This window comes from Carcharodon carcharias, chromosome 9 (genome assembly GCF_017639515.1).
Source record: "Carcharodon carcharias isolate sCarCar2 chromosome 9, sCarCar2.pri, whole genome shotgun sequence".
In the NCBI taxonomy this organism is placed as follows: Eukaryota; Metazoa; Chordata; class Chondrichthyes; order Lamniformes; family Lamnidae; genus Carcharodon; species Carcharodon carcharias.
In genome coordinates this window covers 33,947,574-33,969,922 of record NC_054475.1, presented here as the reverse complement: position 1 = coordinate 33,969,922, position 22,349 = coordinate 33,947,574, and the positions used below count along the sequence as shown (strand labels likewise).

Sequence of the window (22,349 nt, the reverse complement as noted above, 5' to 3'; positions counted from 1 at the left end):
CCTACAGATTGGAGGGTAGCTAATATAGCCCCACTATTTAAAAAGGGAGGTAAAGAGAAAACAGGGAATTATAGACCAGTCAGCCTGACGTCGGTGGTGGGGAAAATTCTAGAATCCATTATAAAAGATTTAGAGCTGAGCACTTTGAAAACAGTGGCAGAATTGGACAGAGTCAGCATGGATTTATGAAAGGGAAATCATGCTTGACAAATCTACTGGAATTTTTCGAGGATGTAACTAGTAGAGTTGATGAGGGGGAGCCAGTGGATGTGGTTTATTTGGACCTTCGGAAGGCTTTCGACAAAGTCCCACATAAAAGAGATAGCGTGTAAAATTAAAGTGCCTGGGTGTGGGGGTAGTGTATTGAGATGGATACAAAACTGGTTGGCAGACAGGAAACAAAGAGTAGGAAAAAATGGGTCTTTTTCCGAATGGCAGGCATTGAGTAGTGGGGTACCACCGGGATCGGTGCTGGGACCCCAGCTATTCACAATATATATTAGTGATTTAGATGAGGGAACCAAATGTAATATCTCCAAGTTTGCACATGACACAAAGCTGGGTGGGAGGGTGAGCTATGAGGAGGATGCAGAGTTGATTCAGTGTGATTTGGACAAGCTGAGTGAGTGGGCAAATGCATGGCAGATGCAGTGTAATGTGAATAAATGTGAGGTTATCCACTTTGGTAGCAAAAACAGGAAGGCAGAATATTATCTGAATGGCTATAAATTGAGAGAGGGGAATGAGCAACTAGATCTGGGTGTCCTCGTACACCATTCGCTGAAGATAAGCATGCAGGTGGTAAAGAAGGTAAATGGTATGTTAGCCTTCATAATGAGAGGATTTGAGTACAGGAGCAGAGATGTCTTGCTGCAGTTATACAGGGCCTTGGTGAGACCACACCTGGAATATTGTGTGCAGTTTTGGTCTCCTTATCTGAGGAAGGATGCTCTTGCTATAGACGGAGTGCAGCGAAGGTTTACCAGACTGATTCCTGGAATGGCAGGACTGACTTATGAGTCGGTTAGGATTATATTCGTTGGAGTTCAGAACAATGAAGGGGTAATCTTATGGAAGCCTATAAAATTCTAACAGGACTAGACAGCGTAGATGCAGGAAGGATGTTCCCAATTGTGGGGGTGTCCAGAACCAGGGGTCACAGTCTTAGGATATGGGATAGACCATTTAGGACTGAGATAAGGAGAAATTTCTTCACCCAGAGTGTGGTGAGCCTGTGGAATTTGCTACCACAGAAAGTAGTTGAGGCCAAAACATTGTATGTTTTCAAGAAGGAGTTAGATATAGCTCTTGTGGTGAAAGGGACCAAAGGATATGGGGAGAAAGCGGGAGCAGGCCATTGAGTTGGATGATCAGCCATGATCATGATGAATGACGGAGCAGGCTCAAAGGGCCGAATGGCCTACTCCTGCTCCTATTTTCTATGCTTCTATGATTCTGGTGAGCAGCTGTTTTAATGAGCATTCATGGATGTTAATGATTGCAAATGGTGTTCACACCACGAGTCAGCAGGATAACCGACCTGCTATAAACCGACCATCAGGACAATGGCAAGCTGTTTTCAAGCCAGCAGATTTCCAAATTTTTGCCTGCCAGTGGATTCTCCGCTCCCGCCCGTCACAAAGCCAGCCACTGGCAGGAGGGGAAAATTCTGCCCCATGTCTCTGTAATGGCGATTCGATCTAAACCATTTATCTCTATTTGTGCCACTGGTTCATCTATCTTACTGCCAATGCTCTATGCATTTCGATAAAGCAACTTTAACTTTTTTAACTATTCCCTGCATGAACTTTACTCTCTAATGTATTACTACCGTTAAGTTCTCTGTCCTTTCCTATCCCACTCAATTTGTCTTTACCTACATCGATATAATCTTCTATTGCCTCAACTTTTATCTTTGGATTTCTAAATCTCTCTCCACCTGACCCCTCCTCCCTTTTTGTTAGTTTAATGCCATTTTTTCCGACTCTGACTATCTGTGCTGGTGCACTCTTGTTTGTATGCTCGATTTCTTCCTATCACACTCTGCTCATCATTGCCCGTATCACTACCCTGCAACATTGCCTTGTCCTTTCTCTTTAACTTACCAAATCTGCCCTCATGTGAACCCTTCCCCGCACTATTTACTTTAAAGCCATCTCTACAGCCCAGTTATATGATTCACCAGGACACGTGTACCCGTAGAGCAGAGAAAGTTAACGGGAGACCTTATTGGTGGAGGTAAAGGTGTTCAAAATTATGTGTGGTTTTGTTAAAGGAGGGAGAAAATGTTTCTTCTGACATGCAAATTGGTAACCAGGGGTCATGGATTTAAAATAATTGGCAAAATGGCGAGAGGAATTGAAGAGTTTTTTCCCCACACAGAAGGTTGTTAAGATCTGGAATGATGTTGGAAGCAGATTCCATGAAACTTTCAAAAGGTAATTTGAACTTATGTTGAAGAGGACTAATTTATGGAGTTATGAAGAAAAAGCTGGGGTGTGGGGCTAAATTGGTCAGCTCTTTCAAAGATCCAGCACAAGCATGAGGATCCAAATGGCCTTCTGTGCTGTAAGATTCTATGGGAAGATTTTTCCCCCCATGGGGGGGGAGGGGAAGTGCAGGAGCAGGTGTGGGCGGGCGTGCCTCCGATTGGCACCCCCGATTGGGGGCATGCTGCCATTTTTTGTGGGCGGGCCAATTAAGGCCCAATTAGGCTCTGTGCACTCCCTGTGTAGACGCAGGGGGTGGGGGGGAGGAGAATTCCCTCAGCCAAGAGTGCACAAAGTGCTGCCTCAGGGAGATCGGCACCAAATTTAAAAATGGCGAAGGGGCAAAACTAAAATTTCCCTGACATGTCCATCAATTTAAAGCATACATTTATTAAAACTTTTAAAATCCTCATGAAACCTCATCCTGCCTGTGGATGAAGTTTCATGCTTTTTCTGAAGCCCGCCAGGGCCCCTGGCCTCCCCGCCAACCTTAAGGTTCGATGGGCAGGGCCATTAAGTATCTCAATTACTTTTTAAACGGCCTCAACAGGCCATTGACAGGTCAGCGGGCGCACACCTGATTCGGCTGCACCCCTGCTGACCTGAAAATTGAAATGATGCGGGGTGACGTCAGGAGTGCTGCTCGACGTCATCCCGCGTCACTTTGTGTGGCGGCGAGCGGGCCCCGACCCCCCCGCTCGCCATACCTAAAGATCCTGGCCTATGAGTCTATCTCACCGTTCCTTCATCATCGCTGGATCAAAATCCTTGCTTCCCTACCTAATAGCACTGTGGAAGTTCCTTCACTACACGATCTGCAGCAGTTCAAGAAGAAAATTCAGCACGATCTTCAAGGAAAATGAAGAATGGACAATAAATGCCAGTCTTCCTAGTGCTACGAGGATTTGTTTTTTCAAAAGAAAAGGTACGATTTCGAGCACCTTTATTTTCCTGGCTGGATTTTAACAAACTGTAATCTTATTAAATCAATGGGGGACTGCTAGCCAGCCATAATACACAACCTGCATTCCACCCAGGTGGGATGAAAAGGGAGACACTCAAACCCACCCCCCCCCCAACCCCCCCATGAGGAGCGTGAAAGACCCCATCTCCTGTTGGCTTTCACACTTATCATCAAAAGCTTCTGAGAGGTGACATCAGACTCACAGCCTGTTCTGCAACATAATGACTCCAGCAAATATGGTAATTGAATTCCTCTGGAATATACAGCCAGCAAGGCTTTTTAAGAACTGCTTATCAAGCCAGAGGGCAGAGATCAGAAGGATATTCAGAAAGGATGCAAAGATTCTTCTTTGTCTATCTCTCCCTCTGTCTCGGAAGTATTGCACATGGATATTGCATAGGAACCATCCTAAGATGAGGAAATCGACTGCAAACCAAGATCTTTTGGGGATAAAATGTGGAAATCCACTCTGTGCAGCTACACCCAAGACAACAAGTAAACAAAACGCCCGCAGAGTGGAATCACCGCATCGAGACTAGCCAAAGGACATTAACCATATATTTCTTTGATTGTTTATTTTCTTCAGGAACTGTAAAAAAATCTTTGAGTCTATCTTCATATTCTACCACCTGTACTAGTGTGCACTAGTTCTTTGGGGGTGCCCAAGGAATGTGTGGCATCTGAACGAAGGTCACAATTTACCGACTTTTTTTTAATTCAGCAAGTAGGGTCAATAAACTTTTCATTCTTTGATTTAAACTCAGAACACCCGCCTGATTAATTCTTTAGTCTGAAAGCTTACATAGTGGGACCCCTGCAGTATTGGCAAAGCCCATCCTCAAAATTCACAACTAAACACTTTACAGTCAGATCTGGAGTGTGAAATTAGGGGAGTCAGTTTTAACCCCTCCTCATGTGGCCATAACACTAGTGACACACATATCCCAAGAATGAACTTCCATTAAAAACTTCTTCACTGCACCTTCTCAGAGGTTCCTGAGGATTTCGGCCTATAGTAAATTTGCCTAAATGTGAAATATCAGATAAACATTGGCAGAAAGAAAATGCTGCCAGTTATGGTAAACAAAGCAAATACACTTCAAGATCACAATGTAAATTATCATTATCCAATAATAAAAATAATTTTCATAGAAATGATTGTGGATAAATTTAAAAATTGGTCCAAAATTGTGGTTTATGAACTAATAACTTGCAGAAACATAATTTTAGTCTTCTCACACAGCAAAGATATGTAATGTAGACTCTTCCATACCCTTTAAAAGAGATTCACTCTCATCCTTGGTACTGCTGTAATCTAACAAGGACTCGTTAGAATTTACAGATGTATTCTGTTCTTCTACAGGCATAACCTTTAGACTGGTGTTGATGTTTGACCTGTACAATGTGATAGTAAAAAAATACATTGCTGTAATATTGCATGAAACAAAGGATATCACACAGCGAAGGCGAGCTGGTCATTTAGAGCTCCTCTGAAGGATTTTACCTTCTTAGAACTATAAAGGGTCAGAGTGATATTTGTGACTTTTTCTTTATGGAGTTAAGATATCTTCCCTAATCTGATTGAAAGTAAGTAATTGAATTTCTAATGGTAACATATTGATAGTTACATTAGTCTTGTTTATCAATTTAAGATATGCACTGCAGGATAGTGCAACACCGTTCATAAGTAAGGAAACCCTCATCATCCTCCAGTGATATTGCTTCTTTTGCACTGTATAAACACTGTTAATAACTGGTTAATAACACAGCTACAGGCTTGGTGCAGCATTAGCTGGTAGGTGTCATGTGTTTATTGTTGCCTTAAATTTGCCGAAATTTTCAGGGTCCTCACCAGTTTGAGTGAAGCAGCCAAGTTACTTACTCTTGCTTTCTTTTCTCTTGAATATGTTGTCATATGCAGAATAAAGAAACAGATATATGTATGCGTGTACATATATATTATAGATAATATATTTCATATATATCTATATAAACAGATATATATCTGTGCATATATAGTATGATATATATTTAATAAATGAGGCCTCAAAATTTCAAAAGTATTGGTGTTGTGAATTACACCATAAAATAATGTTACACTTCAAATTGAATGTACTGGAATAGTACCGAACCTTACATTACAGCCCCAATATACATTCATAATTTACTAACCGTCAGCAGGAAATAATGTGCAATATGAAAATGTTTATTTTTCCTATACTGACCGTTAATAAAATAATAATACAACAGCCCAGAAAATGAAGTCATCTATTGAATCCATGGGGATACGAGGTGAAACATGACACAAGATGATACGATGAATCACGGAAAACAGTCAGAACACAAAAAGGTTTAAGTGGCCTCCTGGCAAGCCATACGAATATAAATCTAGGTAATTTAATTGCCAAAATGTGAGTCAGTCATAACAATAACAACTATGTTCCAAATATATATAAAAGGCCCCAATCCAATTACCTGACATGGCAGTATATTCTACCTGCACAATGGTAAGCAGTAACAAAGAATCATCCATACCACAGCATGGTCTGTCATCTGACTCCATTGCCTGCCTTACTGAGGGAACAATCACCCATCCCTCATACTGAGCATTTAACCCCTCACTTCCTATTTGAATCCAATTTTCTTTCCTGCCCCTTTAGATGCAATTTTAGCCTTTCTTCCGTCTTCTCTCCCTTCCTCTAACCCTTCCTTTCACTTTCCACATCCCATTTCCATCTTCCCTCCATCATCTCATTTCAACTCCCTCTGCTTCCTCCCCCATTCCTTTTGTTCCACCTCTACCTAGGTCAAATTATCCCATCTCCCTTGTAAAACCCTTCTTATCATAAATACAGTGCTTGGTATTATCTCTCAGTGTACACCCACTTAACTTAAGCTGTGCGTCTGAGGTGTAGGTTTCAGTGATAATACAGCAAATATCAATGGCATTAATTTCTGTCAGCGTGGCTCAGTTGGTAGCACTCTTGCCTTTGGATCCAAAGTTTGAGAGCTTGAGCTTATTATCAGGTTTTGAGCTTACTTCCAGGCCAGTAGGTTTCCAACATTTTTGGTTGGAGGGCCCTTCTCAAATGAGTTAGTAATCATGGATCCCCCTCTAAATGATCATAATAATAAACAATCACCTCCACCTTCTCAAGGCCAAGTTGGGATGGGCAATAAGTGCCAGCGACGCCTACATCCCGTGAAAGAATAAAAAAAAAGGAAGTGCTGCATTTAAAATACAATTTTAATAATGTTTTTAGGAAAACAGGTGTTTAACAGATATTATTGGGATACTGTTGTCAAATCAATGAAAATATTTGATAGACACAGTAACTGCTAAATTTAATAACCCACCTATACTTTGCTCACTGGCATTTTAAGTCAGTTCAGTGACTTCTGTTCCAGTGTTCAACACAACATAAAGGCAGCAGAAATCAGGAGGCAAGCAGATGGTTATTTACACCTTTGGATTTAGTGACGTTTAAGGCTATTCTGGAAGTAAGCTGGAGCAGGGTAAACAGAGAGTGTCTGGTGACATACTGTTGCAGAATATCATTCAGAAACAGCTGTCAAGAGGCATACAAGTACTGGCAATGATGACTTTCATTCCAATCGCTCACAGCACTCCTGCATGCACCCCACCCCCCCAAACCAACCCCAGCTCCTTGTAATACAAGGGCAGAATCGTCCACCAAGTCTGGGAGCAGGCTGGAAAAAGGATTTTTTACTCGTCGGCCACAATGGTGGCTTTTCACGCTGTATTGTTCCAATCCTGCCTTATTGATCATGCATTCCTGGGAAACACGCCGTTTCGACGGTGGGCAGTTCTCATTGGACAGCCACATCATCACCTCAGGCGCCACTCAAAGTGCAGCCAGGCACACACCTCTCAGTGGTTCCAGCCCAAGGCTGCTGCAAAGACGACATAGTCCCAAAAGGCCAGGTTTAATTATACGTCCCTTGAGCGCCATTTGGACACCATGGAGGCTCGCCATGATGTCCTCTACCCCTGCTCTGGCCGCATGAGGGGGAAGCAACATCACAAATACAGTATGGGAGGCAGTGGCAGTGGTGGTCAGTGCCAACAGCCTACAAAAGAGGACAACCACCCAATGCCGAAAGAATAATCCCCTCCATTCCTCCAGGGTAAGTCACTTCTCTCAACACTCTCAACTCACACACTCACAAACTAATCACACATTCACAGGGCCTTTACTCACTGCCAGTTCAAGGGACATTACCATTCACTTTTTCACACACACCTTCATTGTCTTTATTGTCTAGTTCTGTCGAAGGGCCATGAGGACTCGAAACGTCAACTCTTTTCTTCTCCGCCGATGCTGCCAGACCTGCTGAGTTTTTCCAGGTAATTCTGTTTTTGTTTTCATTGTCTTCATCCTGTCCATGGGACCACTCACCACCCACCCATGCCAGGCATACTTATTACTTGCCAGACCTGCTGAGTTTTTCCAGGTAATTCTGTTTTTGTTTTGGATTTCCAGCATCCGCAGTTTTTTTGTTTTTATACTTATCAGGTGGCCTGGCAGACGTCCTGTTACACATCCTGTTACAGGATCAGCAGGTGCACACCCCAGAGCCATTTACCCAAGTGACTCCGGAAGTCTCCGACCCATCCGACTCCCCTCTTCTTGTGACCCCAGCAGCTCCAGCTCCACAGGCCAGGCAGGGTGCCACTGCCTCACAGCAGGACCTCAAAAACAGGTCAGGGCCCTCTAATTCTCAGCCCTCCAGAGGTTGCCTGCCAAGGTCATCACAGACACAGTCAGCCTCCACCTCCACTATGGATGGTGGGGGAGTACTAAGACATAGTGGCAGGGTTAGAAAGGTTAAAAAAATGTAGTTGCACAGCCTGGGCACAGGTGTTAATCATTTGTACATAATGATAACTATTGTACATAAATTCCCAAGAATGTGTAATGATGAGCAGTGTTTGTGTCACTTAGATGTGAAACCTTGGTTCCTATACAAGATAAAGGCAGGTGTCTCAGTCCTGTTCCCTGTGCTTTGTGAAGATCTACGGAGTGTCCTCATCATCCTCCTGGAATCTAGCGACTATTAAGGCCTCTGTTGCATCTCCATGACAGGAGCCTTATCACAGAGGGTATGTGTGCTGCCATCAGCCAGACGGGATTAAAAAGTTCACAAATGCACTGTGAGCATCAATGGTGTCTCCTCACTGCATGCCATCTTCATTCTCCACAGATCTATTAGCTATGAGGGCCTCCCGAGTGCACCTGCCTCGTCTGACCAGTGCGAGGGCCTCATTGCCATTATCCACGTCCTCCTCACCCTAATTAGAGGAGACATGCAGCTTCTCCATCTCCTCTTCAGCCAACTCCTCTCCCTAAAGGGCGCAGCAGGTGACGACGATGCGTGACACCCTCTGTGGACTATATTGCAGGGCTCCACCTGACTGGTCCAGGCACCGGAACCTCATCAGCATTCCGATGGCTGGCTCCACCAAGGTGCGTGTTGCAGCATGAGCCTTGTTGTACTTTCGCTCTGCTGCACAGGTGTCATCAGTCACATCCTCTGTGGGTAGCCTTTGTCCCTGAGAAGCCATTCCTGCATCTTCTGTGGACCCTTAAAGATGTCTGAGGCTGACGGGCAATGTAGGAGTTGTGGACACTCCTTGGAAACCGTGCGCAGACCTGCAGGATGCGTTTGTGGTGGTTGCACACCAGCTGAACATTCAGCGAATGCAAGCTTTTGTGGTTTACATTGTTGACTGTTTGTTGGCATGGAGTTCAGAGCACCATGTGAGTGCAGTCAATGGCATCCTGCACCCGTGGGAAACCCAAGATCTGGGAAAATCCAATCGCTCTTACATGCTGGCTTTCCTGGTCTCAGGCAAAATGCACAAAGTTGTGTGCCTTCGCAAAGATGATTTTAGTGACCTCATGGATGCATTTGTGGGTGGAGACTTGTGATATCCCACAGGTCATCTGTTGAGCCCTGAAAGGAGTCATTGGAGTAAAAACTGAGTGCCATCCAAGTCCCTGTGGCAAAAAATCCTGCAGCAGGTGGCAGATGTGACCAACCAGTTCACTAGACATGCACGTTCTTCATGACACTGGTTCTCCTTCATTCTGCAGGAATGAAAGGCAGTGTCTATAGACCATGGGTCTAGCTAGCCACTGACTAGCAATAGCTCGCTGTGGCTCTTCAGTTGCATTTACGGGAGCCTCAGCTGCCTCTACTTCCTGAGGGTGCTGCTTCTCCCTCTGCCCAGCCAGGGGCCTCCATCGCTCTCTTCTTCTTCACCTCTGCTCTCTGTAAGCCACAAGGCACACAGTTAGGTAACCAGGTTCCATGCTCCTGATGTACTCCTCCTGCAGGATGAAAGGGAGAGAGATGTGTGGGTTAGTTTGGGTGTTCTAAAAATCTCTCTTGGTTAAGTCTGAAGGCCTCTTAATGCATCCCGGGGAGTGCTGGCCACCATTTGGATGGCCAGAGTTTAGTGTGCTGCATGGCTGCCAGAAACCCCATCCACTTTCGCCCACTGGACTGCATGCTGTGCTCTCTGCTCAGGCATTCTCCAAACACGTGCTGCAAGGCTGCACTGTTAGCCTGAACCATCGGGGGGACTGGTCCAAACCTGAATAATGACATTGCAACGGACTGTGAGCGCCTCCACCAGCGACTGCTCCATGGCCAACTTTAGCAAGGAGATTGTACAACGTGCCCAGTCGTCCAACTGTTCTGCAGTCCACTAAAATACTCATTAGTTCACAGTTTGTGCTTGAGGAGTGAAAAGCTTTGGAGCAGGTGGTGACACTTTCATGCCTCTGCGTTATTTGCGTGGGCAGATAAGCTAGAGGCCCAACTCCAAGCATGTCAATGTGGCTGCGCCTGAACTGTCTCAATTGCGGAGGAACGGTAACTTTATACAAGGTTTCCCTAACGCGTGGCTGCTTCCCTCCCCTCCATCCTGAACGTGCTGGTGCACCACCATCACCCGCAGGGCAGCCCTTGTTCCACCCCTCCCCCCACCCCACCAAGGTCACCTCACCCACAGGGCAGCCCTTGCCCTGGCACCTCACTGCCCGGAAAAAGTGGCTAGCCTGTGATCTTGCCTGAATATGCGGCACCTCTTCCTTGAAGTCTAAAGACGGCCCTCACGAGCGCTGCGCCATACCGTGCACCCACCTCTGAGTTCCCCTCGAAGTGTAGCTCACCAGGGGCATGCCATATATAGGCTGTTATGAAACATGTCGGCGTGCAATCACGCCGATGTGCTGGGATGATCCAGCGTGTTGGGGGTGGGGGTATGATTCCGGTGAGCTGGGCCTATAATGATATGTAGATGTAGTACAATGATTTTCCCAATGTCCGGCGGTGGGAAACGTGGCCTGCCATTGACGGGCAGACCGGGCAATTGCAAATTGGTTTCACAATGTCGCAAAACTGATTTTTGGCCTTCTCGCCATATTGTCCGCTCATGCCACAGCACGGAAAATTCTGTCCTAAGGGTCTGGCACATAAAGGGTTAAAGTGGGACTGAGTACAGTACCACCCACAGTGATTTAAGACAGCGCATGATCTGCACCTGGGGGTCAGTGTAGTGTTGGACAGAGCCATGTGTAGAAGCAAGCATAGAGACAGCTCCTAGCTTGGACTTTTACTGTATCTATGTACATAGTTTTCAGCAGCTAATAATACTTACTGTTGAACTACCCAAGACTATGAATACCTTAATAAGACCTACCGAACTACGCCCAACACCTTACAACATGGTAGCAGCAAATGGAACAACTCTAAACCTCACAGAGACTGCAAAAGAAAGTTAAAATCCTGAAAAACTGAAGGAGAAATCAAAGAAGCATTCTGACCTGAAGAAAAACTCAAGAAGCAAAAGCAAGGAGGGAAATCACCAGAGAAAAGCTCCAAGGAGAGACTTGGAAGGTGAAGGCAGGTTGGATTCCTCGCTGCAGCAGAACACTCCCTTGGAGCCCGCAGAGGTCCAACTCTGGTGCCTAGGTTGCACAGAGTCAGCAGACCTAGCAGGGGTGAGCTAAAAATGTAAAATTTTGTGACCCCCTGTAAAGTCTCCATGCATCCCAGTTTGAGAACCACAATTTTAGGCTAACATTTCAGTGCAGTATTGAAGAAACCATCCTTCAGATGAAATGTTAAGCCAAGATTCACTTTATCGTTCTGGTGATTCATTATTGAGTATTGTTATGATTTCAGTCGAGACCAGTAACCTTTTTTTAAGGAAGAAATAATCCAAAATCCTAGTTATTTTCTAAAAGAATGAAGCCACAAGATTCCATGATTTAAACCAAAAGAATTTTTACCACATAAGAGTCAAACGAAGCAAAGACTAAGCACCATCTTACGTAACCATGTATATTCTAAAACCTAGAAGCAACATAAGTTAAATATGAATTGGAAAGCAAATTGCAGTCAAGTATAAACTATAAATTACACATTAAGTGGCAGATACAACTATAACAGACCTTACACATTGGCTCAGCAGACCACCATGCCTATATGTAATCAATTTTAGTCACAAAGTCCTTCAAAATTCTGTCTTTCTCACAAAGAATTTCAGCTCCTCTATTTCTAGAAATGTGTCTGATTCCCAGAGAACAGCAGTGCACAACCAACCCATGTTCCAAGGGCAAGGTCTTCACCAAAAATAGCACACATTTTCAGTACCTCTTCAATTCTGCTTACAAAGGTCTGGATGGCAGAGATACAGCTGCAGGATCAACTGTATTTTTGCCAAATTTCAGCTTCTTGATCTAGCCTCCATCTTCCTCAGCCTATTCTGCACCACTGAAATCATCATCTGATGGCTCTGTGTCATTTTATACGATTTCAACCATGTTTCATTCTCCTCAGAAGTAGGGTTCCAATCTCAGTTTCAGCCATAGTTTCCTTAGCAACTGGGATGGTCAATTTCCCTTTCTGTTCCCCTTTTCAAATAAGTTCTGTCTCAAAAAAATACACACTTTGAAACCACAGATTCCCATGGAGTCAATGGCATAATGGCATTGTCATTGGACTGGTAATCCAGAGACCCAGGGTAATGTTTTGGGGACCGGGTTCGAATCCCACCATGGCAGACGGTGGAATCTGAACTCAACAAAAACCTGGAACTAAAAGTCTAATGGTGGCCATGAAACCATTGTAGTTGTCCCAAAAGCCCACCTGGTTCATTAAATGTCATTTAGAGAAGGAAATCTGCTCACCTCACCTAGTCTGGCTTACCTGTGACTCCAGATCCGCAGTAATATTGTTGACTTTAAATGTCCCTTGACGTGGCCTAGTAATCCAGTTGCATCAAAACACCAAAAAGTCAATAAAAAGGAATGAAACCAGACAGATCACCCTGGTCCCGGATGGTTCGCCCGGCACTGACCTAGGCACTGGAAACGACAAAGGCAAACCCAGCCCTGTTGCCCCTGTAAAGTCCTTCTTACTAACATCTGGGGGCTAGTGCCAATATTGGGAGAGCTGTCTCACAGACTAGTCAAGCAACAGCCTGACATAGTTATGCTCACAGAATCACACCTTACAGATCATCTCCTAGGCACCAACACCATCATTCCCTGGTATGCCCTATCCCACAGGCAGGAGGGGTGGTGGCACAGTGGGGAGGGAGTTGCCCTGTGAGGTCTCAACATCGACTTTGGCCCCCATGAGGCCTCATGGCATCAGGTCAAACATGGGCAAGGAAACCTCCTGCCAATTATCACATGCCACCCCCGCTTAGCTGATGGATCAGTGCTCCTCCACGTTGAACACCACTTGGAGGAAGCACCTCAATGTCCATCACCGAGACTGGATCGGTAGCAACACCGCAGAACATGCTGGTCGAGTCCTAAAGGACAGAGCTGCTAGACTGGATCTGCAGCAGGTGGTGAGGGAACCAAGAGGGAAAAACATTATTGACCTCATCCTCACAAACCTGCCTGCCGCAGATGCATCTGTCCATGACAGTATCGGTAGGAGTGACCACCGCACAGTCCTTGTAGAGACAAAGTCCCATCTTCACATTGAGGATACCTTCCATCGTTTTGTGTCGCACTACCACTGTGCTAAATGGAATAGATTTTGAACAGATCTAGAAACTCAAGACTGGGCATCCATGAGGTGCTATGGGCCATCAGCAGCAGCAGAATTGTACTCGAACATATGTGACCTCATGGCCTGGCATATCCCCGGCTCTACCATTACCACTAGGCCAGGGGATCAATCCTGATTCAATTAAGAGTGCAGGAGGGCATGTCAGGAGCAGCACCAGGCATACCTAAAAATAAGGTCTCAACCTGATGAACCTCCTACATTGCAGGACTACTTGCATGCCAAACAGACTAAGCAGCAAGTGATAGTCAGAGCTAAGCGATCCCACAACCAACGGATCAGATCAAAGCTCTGCAGTCCTGCCACATCCAGTTGTGAATGGTGGTGAACAATTAAACAACTCACTGAAGGAGGTGGCTCCACAAATATCATTATTCGCAATGAAGGAGGAATCCAGCACTTCAGTGCAAAAGATTAGGCTGAAACATTTGCAATCTTCAGCCAGAAGTGCCAAGTGGATGATCCATCTTGGCCTCTTCCAGATGTCCCCAGCAATTCGATTCACTCCACATAGTATCAAGGAATGGCTGAATACTGCAAAGGTCCTGACGAGATTCCGGCAATAGCAGTGAACACTTGTTCTCCAGAACTTGCCAACCCCTAGGCAAGCTGTCCAGTACAGCTACAACATTGGCATCTACCCGGCAATGTGGAAAATTGCCCAGGTATGCCAGACACACAAAAAGCGGAACAAATTCAACGCGGCCAATCACCATCCCATCAGTCTACTCTCCATCATCAGTGATGGAAGGGGTCATCAACAGTGCTCTCAAGCAGCAGTTGCTTAGCAATAACCTGCTCATTGATGCCCAGTTTGGGTTCCACCAGGGTCACACTGCTACTGGCCTCATTACAGTCTTGGTTCAATCATGGACAAAAAAGAGCTGAACTCTAGAGGTTAAGTGAAAGTGACAGCCCTTGACATCAAGGCCACATTTGACCGAGTGTGGCATCAAGCAGTCCGAGCAAAACTGGAGTCAATGGGAATCAGGGGGAAAGCTCTCCTCTGGCTGGGGTCATACCTAGCACAAAGGAAGATAGTTGTGGTTGTTGAAGGTCAATCTTCTCAGTTCCAGGACATCACTGCAAGAGTTCCTCAGAGTAGTGTCCTAGGCCCAACCCTCTTCAGCTGCTTCATCAAAGACCTTCCATCATAAGGTCTGAAGTGGGGATGTTTGCTGATGATTGTACAATGTTCAGCACCATTTGCAACTCCTCAGATACTGGAGCAGTCCATGCCCAAATGCAGCAAGGCCTGGACAATATCCAGGTTTGGGCTGACAAGTGGCAAATTATATTCACGCCCCACAAGTGCCAGGCAATGACCATCCCCAAGAAGAGAGAATCCAATCATCGCCCCTTGATATTCAATTGGCATCACCATCACCTCACTATCGATATCCTGAGGGTTACCATTAACCAGAAAGTGAACTGGACTAGCCATATAAATACTGTAGGTACAAGAGTAGGTCAGAGGCTAGGAATCCTACAGCGAGTAACTCACCTCCTGACTCCAAAGCCTGTCCACAGTCTACAAGGCACAAGTCAGGAGTGTGATGGAATACTCTCCACACTCCTGAATGAGTGCAGCTCCAACAACACTCAAGAAACTTGACACCATGCATGACAAAGCAGCCCACTTGATTGGCACCCATTCCATAAACATTCACTCCATTCACCACAGGCATACAGTGGCAGCAGTGTGTATACAACATGCACTGCAGAAAATCACCGAGGCTCCTTTAGCAGTAGCTTCAAAACCAACGACCGCTACCATCTAGAAGGACAAGAGCAGCAGATAGATGGGAACACCACCACCTAGAAGTTCCCTTCCAAGCCACTCACCATCCTGACTTGGAAATACATTGCCGTTCCTTCAAGGTTGCTGGGTCAAAATCTTGGAACTCAATCCCTAACAGCACTGTGGGTGTACCTATAGCATGTGGACTGCAGTGGTTCAAGGCAGCAGCTCACCACCATCTTCTCAAAGACAATTAGGGATGGGCAATAAATGTTGGTCTAGCCAGTGATGTCATATCCCATAAGTGAATTTTAAAAAAAAACAGTATTTCATGCTTCCACTGGAGACAAGCATACAGTTTTGACCGAGTCCAGCTGCGCATCCCTTCGTTAACTGATATCAACTTAACAAGGCATTTTGTTCATTGCCATTTTGTCGAGTGTGGCTAACACAGAATACCTGATGTTTTCCTGTATAGTGATAGTCACTGTACAATATTACCAAAGAATTTTCAGATATATCAAGGTAATACAGTGGTGGTTATAATTGCAATAAATTTTGTTTAATATTCTTGCAGTGTTGGACAGGAGATTTAAACTGTTTGCCTAATGTTCATTTCTCTAGCATTCTATTAGGAGGCACAATTTTTCACTGCTCCCTGGTGTGACTCATGCAGGCAGAGACAGGAGATCAGTCCAGAAGGTGCTCAACTTGCCTCTCCACTTGACCCAGCCCCCACCTGCCCATCTCCGACTCTTTGGGGATTTGTCCCAATATGGGTGGACGTGTGCTAATTACACGCTAATAAGGAATGGCATCCAAGGTTTTTGTGGCAGTGGAGTATTTAAAATTTACATTATCACAGACATTTGATCCCAGGCTGAACATTATATAGGATAACCCAAGATTAAGCACCAAATTTAAAATACTAATTTAGGCATTCCGTGGGCTGCCAACCACAATACAACTGAAGGGTTCCAATACCTGCCAGAACATTTGGTATACACTGTCCAGGTAGGCTCCCCAATGGAGATCAGAATTCTGCCAATGGGCTGTGAATGGATTTAACGTTAAGAGTTTTAAGTGCCCTAATGCTGGAAAATCAGCCAGGGCTGGGGCAAGCCACTAAGCAGGGCAGAAGTCCTGCCCTGTCAAAGTTGTATTGGAATTCCAACAAAAAAATAAGTGGAAAATCCCAACCACGCGGGTAGTAGACGTACAGATTACTGTGATGTCTTTTCTCCCATAGTACTGTTTGCAACTGAATGATGCTCGTGTTGTCAACTATACATAGGTCAGAATTTTGTGGGCGGATGCATGCCTGACCCGAATGGACGTGAAATAGCGCAAGATGACGTTGGGCAAGCATCCTGACGTTATCCTGAATGCAAGCAATCGTCAGGTTGGTGAGCGCGCACGAGGGTTGAGGCCGTGCCCGCCAACAACTAAAGGGCCACTTAAGGCCTTTAAAAAGGCAATTGATACCAATTTTATCTTGCCTGTGTGATTTCACTTTCTTTGCATGGGCAAAGCAGGCAGGCACACTTTTAATGAAACCTCATCCAAGGGAATAATAAAAGGTCTCAGTAGCATTGCCATTGCGAGTGGTGAGGAGTTTAGGAGATAGTTTGCTGCTGGCTGCTTATTTGAACTTGACAGCTTCACCTCTGTTCTAAGCTCCAGTCTTAGCATTTCTAGGCTTCATTTCAGGCTCATTGGTGTCTCCAAGGTCTCCAGAGGATTTTGACCATGTGGACCCTTCCAGGCACCAGACAGCCTTCTGTAACCCTGGTAATGGGGATTGTGGTCTCCGCTGTTATCACCTCCTCTGAGGATGAAGAGAGGGACAGAAGGGAGAGGAGGCCAGGTGTCCCTGTGCAGCTCCCAGGGGAGTGACCTGTGGGAGGAGAGGCGCAGGCATAAAGGGTGCAGGGCCTATAGGTAGTTCAAGGCGGAAGGGGCCGCAAAAGACGCCACTACCCTGTTGACAGGGTTTACAGGCACCAATGCAGCTACCTCAACATGTCCGAGGTGCAATGCCAAAGGAGGCTCCACCTCTCCAGGGAGGCTGTGACCTCCATTTGTCAGATGATTGGGCCTGGGATCACCTCCAACTGTGGATACCCCATGCCAGTGGCTCTGAAGGTCACAGTGGCCCTCTATGCCTCCGGCTCTTTCCAGAGGTCAGTGGGGTATCTTTGTGGAGTCTCCCAATCAGCTGTCCACAGTTGCATCAAGCTGGTGACAGAAGATCTGTTCAGGTGGATAATGACATTTATTCATTTCTGCATGGATGAGACCAGCCAGGCTGAGTGAGCCAGAGGGTTTGCAGCGATTGCTGGGTTCCCCCACATCCAAGGTGCAATCGACAGCACATATGTAGCCATCAAGGTGCCACCAGGTCAGCCGGGTGCCTTTATCAATAGGAAGGGATTCCACTCGATGAACATCCAGATAGTTTGTGACCACAAGATGCAGATTCTGCAAGTCTGTGCAAGGTATCCTGGCAGCTCCCACGATGCCTTTATCCTCAGACACTCACAGTTGCAAAGGCCGTTCCCTGCTCCAGCTCAACCGGATGAATGGTTGCTGGGTGACAAGGGCTATCTGTTGAAAAGGTGGCTTATGACTCCTCTCCACCTCTCAAGATCAGAGGCAGAGCAGAATTATAATAGGAACCATGCTTCCACAAGGGCGGTGATAGAGAGGACTATAGGTCTTCTCAAGATGTGCTTCTGATGCCTAGACCTTTCAGAGGGAGCACCACAATACTCACCAGAGTGGGTGTCACTGATAGTGGTTGCATACTGCGCTCTCCATAATCTGACTCTAGCAAGGGGGGACTGACTGGAGAAGACTTGAGGCCACAGATGATGAATCCCGTGATGACTCAGAAAAGGAGCTCAGTGAACATGTAGAGACAGATTTCTGGATCCTTCAGGGAAGCAGGAACACCAGGGATGCCTTGATCCAAAGCTCCTTCAGCTAGGCTGCCTAAGATCTGCTTCCACTTCATGCCAGGGGTGCCGCCTCAATCCCGGATGTTTGAAATGACCCTTTCCTTTGAACCCAAAGTCCACTCAGTGACTGTGCAATAAAGTTTAGAGCCATTCACGTCCAGCATGAGATAGTGGTGTGCCCTGCACCTATAAAACAATCAAAGTATGCTCAGGACACTAAGAGAAAAGGAAAATTTATATCATGTTGGCACTCACATCAAATGAGCATAATATATGGTGTTAATGGTCACAAGAGTAAACATATTAACAAAACATGGCAAAACAAAAGATAAGGCTGAAGCATTTGCTAAAATCTTCAGCCAGAAGTGCCGGGTGGATGATCCATCTCAGCTTCCTCCGTAGGTCCCCAGCATCACAAATGCCAGTCTTCAGCCAACTTGATTCACTCCACGTGAGATCAAAAAATGGCTGAAGGCACTGGATACTGCAAAGGCTATGGGGCCTGACAATATACCGGCAATGGTACCAACAGCTTGTACTCCAGAACTTGCAGTGCCCCTAACCAAGCTGTTCCAGTACAGCTACAGCTACAACACTGGCATCTACCCGGCAATGTGGAAAATCGCCCAGGTATGTCCTGTACACAAAAAGCAGGACAAATCCAACCCGGCCAATCACTGCTCCATCAGTCTACTCCCCATCATCAGTAAAGTAACGGAAGGAGTTATCAACAGTCCTATCAAGTGGCACTTCCTTAGTAATAACCTGCTCACTGACGCCCAGTTTGGGTTCTGCCAGGGTCACTCAGCTCCTGACCTCATTACAGCCTTGGTTCAAACATGGACGAAAGAGCTGAACTCCAGAGGTGAGGTGAGAGTGACTGCCCTTGACATCAAGGCCGCATTTGACAGAGTGTGGCATCAAGGAGCCCTGGCAAAACTGGAGTCAATGGGAATCAGGGAGAAAACTCTCCACTGGTTGGAGTCATATCTAGCACAAAGAAAGATGGTTGTGTTTGTTGGAGGTCAGTCATCTCAGCTCCAGGGCATCACTGCTGAGGACATCCTCAGGGTAATATCCTCAGCCCAACCATCTTCAGCTGCTTCATCAATGGCCTTACTTCCATCACAAGATCAGAAGTGGGGATGTTTGCTGTTGATTGCACAATGTTCAACACCATTCGTGATGACTCAGATACTGAAGCAGTCCATGTCCAAATGCAGCATGTAACATTTATGCCAGGCAATGACCATCTCCAACAAGAAATAATTAACCATCGCCCCTTAACATTCAATGGCATTACCATCACTGAATCCCCCACCATTAACATCCTGGGGGTTACCAATGACCAGAAACTGAACTGGACTAGCCATATAAATACTGTGGCTACAAGAGCAGGTCAGATGCTAGGAATCCTGCAACGAGTAACTCTCTTCCTGACTCCCCAAATCCTGTCCACCATCTACATGGCACAAGTCAGTTGTGTGATGGAATACTCCCCACTCACCTGAACGAGTGCAGCTCCCACAACACTCAAGAAGCTTGACACCATCCAGGAAAAAGCAGCCCGCTTGATTAGCACCACATCCACAAACATTCACTCCCTCCATCACCGATGCACAGTAGGAGCAGTCTGTACCATCTACAAGATGCACTGCAGGAGTTCAACAAGACTCCTCAGGCAGCACCTACCAAACCCGAGACCACTACCATCTAGAAGGCCAAGGGTGGCAGGTAGATGGGAACACCACCACCTGGTAGTTCCCCTCCAAGACTCTCACCATCCTGACTTGGAAATATATTGCCGATCCTTCATTGTCACTGGATCAAAATCCTGGAACTCCCTTCCTAAAAGCATTGGGTGTGTACCTACACCACAAGGACTGCAGAGGTTCAAGAAGGCAGCTCAACACCACCTTCTCAAGGACTAGGGATGGGCAATAAATGCTGGCCCAGCCAGTGAAGCCCACATCCCGTGAATGAATTAAAAAAATGTCTCCCATGAACAGTCCCTCTTGGGCTCACCATGTCTTTAACTTATGTTTGCAAGTGCTGGGTCTTGTTGCCCCCCCCCCCCCACCCTCCTCACTGGCAGTGGTATTGGAGGCAATCTGCTAACTGTTCTGTCCTGTTGGCCTTGATGACCTTGGCGGTTGTCCTCTGGCCAGTGGAGCCTGTGCTGGCCCTGCCTGGGAGGGAGTAGCCAGTTATGTTCGGCATCTCCAGAGTCATTGCAACCTCTAAGATGATACAGCCACTAGCAGAGGGGTGGAGGAGCTACTGCTGTCATCCAGAGCGCCAAGAAGAGCCCACAGTGATGACAAGCAGCTTGTGTGCCAATGTGAGATTGCTCCAGATCTCCCTGCTTGCCATTGATGGATGGGCAACTAGCTGGGATACTGGGTGCCTCATCCATCTCCCACACTGGCATTGACGACCTGCAAGAGGGCTTGCAGTTCCTAGCGCAACCCCAGGAACCCCTGCTTCAGACTGTGGTGAGTGGCAGCACTCCAGTTCCAATGCATCCATCTCATACTTCATCAGAATGAGGTTTGGGGGGCCTCCACCTGTCTTAGTTCTTTCATTGGTGTTACAGTTTTTCTTCTCCTGAAATGCCAGAGGAGCATTGATTTGTCCACTCTCTACCTGCAGCGCCATTGAAGCCTGGCACAACCCCACCCCAAACTCTGGGACACCTTGGAGGGCACATCAGAGTTGTGGCCCTTGACCCACAAGGCACTCAGGCCAGCACTGGTGTCAGTGTGTCAGTGACAGTTGGCACACAGACTCAAACACCTCTAAGCCTGATGCCAGCTCTTCACATTTCTCCACACTGATCCATGCCAACTCGGTACTTATCCTTGCCAAGCGCAACAGATCGTTGAACCTTTTGCAGCACTGCACCCAAGTGCATTGCACGACGTAATGGCCGCTGACTTCGGCTGCCACCTGCTCCCAGGCTTGTTGGTAAGCTGAGGTGGCCTCCTCCTGCCATCCCTGGGTATTAGAGTGTTCGGCCTGACAATGACCCCCTCCACAATGACTGCGAAGCACTTGTCCGAGAAACGTGGGGCGAGTGCCCACCTAACTTGCCCTCCCACCTGACATCTCCAGCCGCTGGTGAGGCTGTTGTTGGAATGAAATGGGTTCCTGGGCACACTCCAAAGATTCTCTCCTGGCAGCCCTCAGGGAGCTGCCTCTGCTGGCTTTAAAGTGCTCGCCGGCTTACCATTGGACCCAGCACCCACCAGGCTCCCGTCCCCACCCCGCCCTTCCTGACCATTGAGAAGATGCGTTTCATGCTGGGCGGACCTTAATTGGCCATTCAGCGGGAATTAAAAATATAAAATCAAATAGTAGCAAATCTATAACTTGTAACTGCTATACACTTGAAAGTTATTGGCTTGAAGTCAAAAGTGATGTACTTTTTATCTTGCATGTTTCATGAATAACAAAAGTTATTAGTACTTACATTTTTTTCAGTAGACTGGCTAATAGATGAGAATTCTTTATTAAAATCACTATTCATTCTTATGCTGAGCAATTCTTTATGTTTGGAGAAATGAGCAGAGGAGCTGTCCTTAGGCAGCTACTCACAATTACTGCAGAAGATGGAAACTGAGGGGTATTGGCAATTGATGCAGCAGTTAAGCACTGCTACCATGAAAACCATAGCATGCAAGGCAAGGCAAGAGCTAGCTGAGGTAATCAAAGGCAGGAGGACTGCTGCAATGTTGTGACAACAATGCATAAAGAAGTTCAGTTGCTCAATTCCATGCAGCCGGGCAGTGAAGGATAGAACTGGGTCCTAATCTTTACACACACAAACTTTTATTGACAGGCTGATCAGTGCTGGGGCTTCAGATTTTTACAATTTATATAATTGACTTGAATGAAAGGACCGAAGGAATGACTGCTACGTTTGCTGATGACACAAAGATAGGTAGGAAAGTAAATTGTGAAGAGGACATAAGGAGGCTACAAAGGGACATAGATAGGTTAAGTGAGTGGGCAAAGATCTGGCAAATGGAGTATAATGCGGGCAAATGTAAAATAGTCCATTTTGGTAGGAAGAG

General features: G+C 46.2%; 1 protein-coding gene across 1 annotated transcript in view; it reads right to left on the bottom strand.

The window, feature by feature from the left end:
* The window catches only part of LOC121282268 (gametogenetin-binding protein 1-like), a 64,009-nt gene that overhangs the window by 39,303 nt on the left and 2,357 nt on the right, over positions 1–22,349 (bottom strand). Inside the window, exon 2 of the mRNA XM_041195903.1 lies at positions 4,727–4,848. Coding sequence (XP_041051837.1) covers positions 4,727–4,820 — 94 coding nt within the window. The 5' untranslated portion in view covers positions 4,821–4,848. The remainder of the gene's footprint in view (positions 1–4,726; positions 4,849–22,349) is intronic.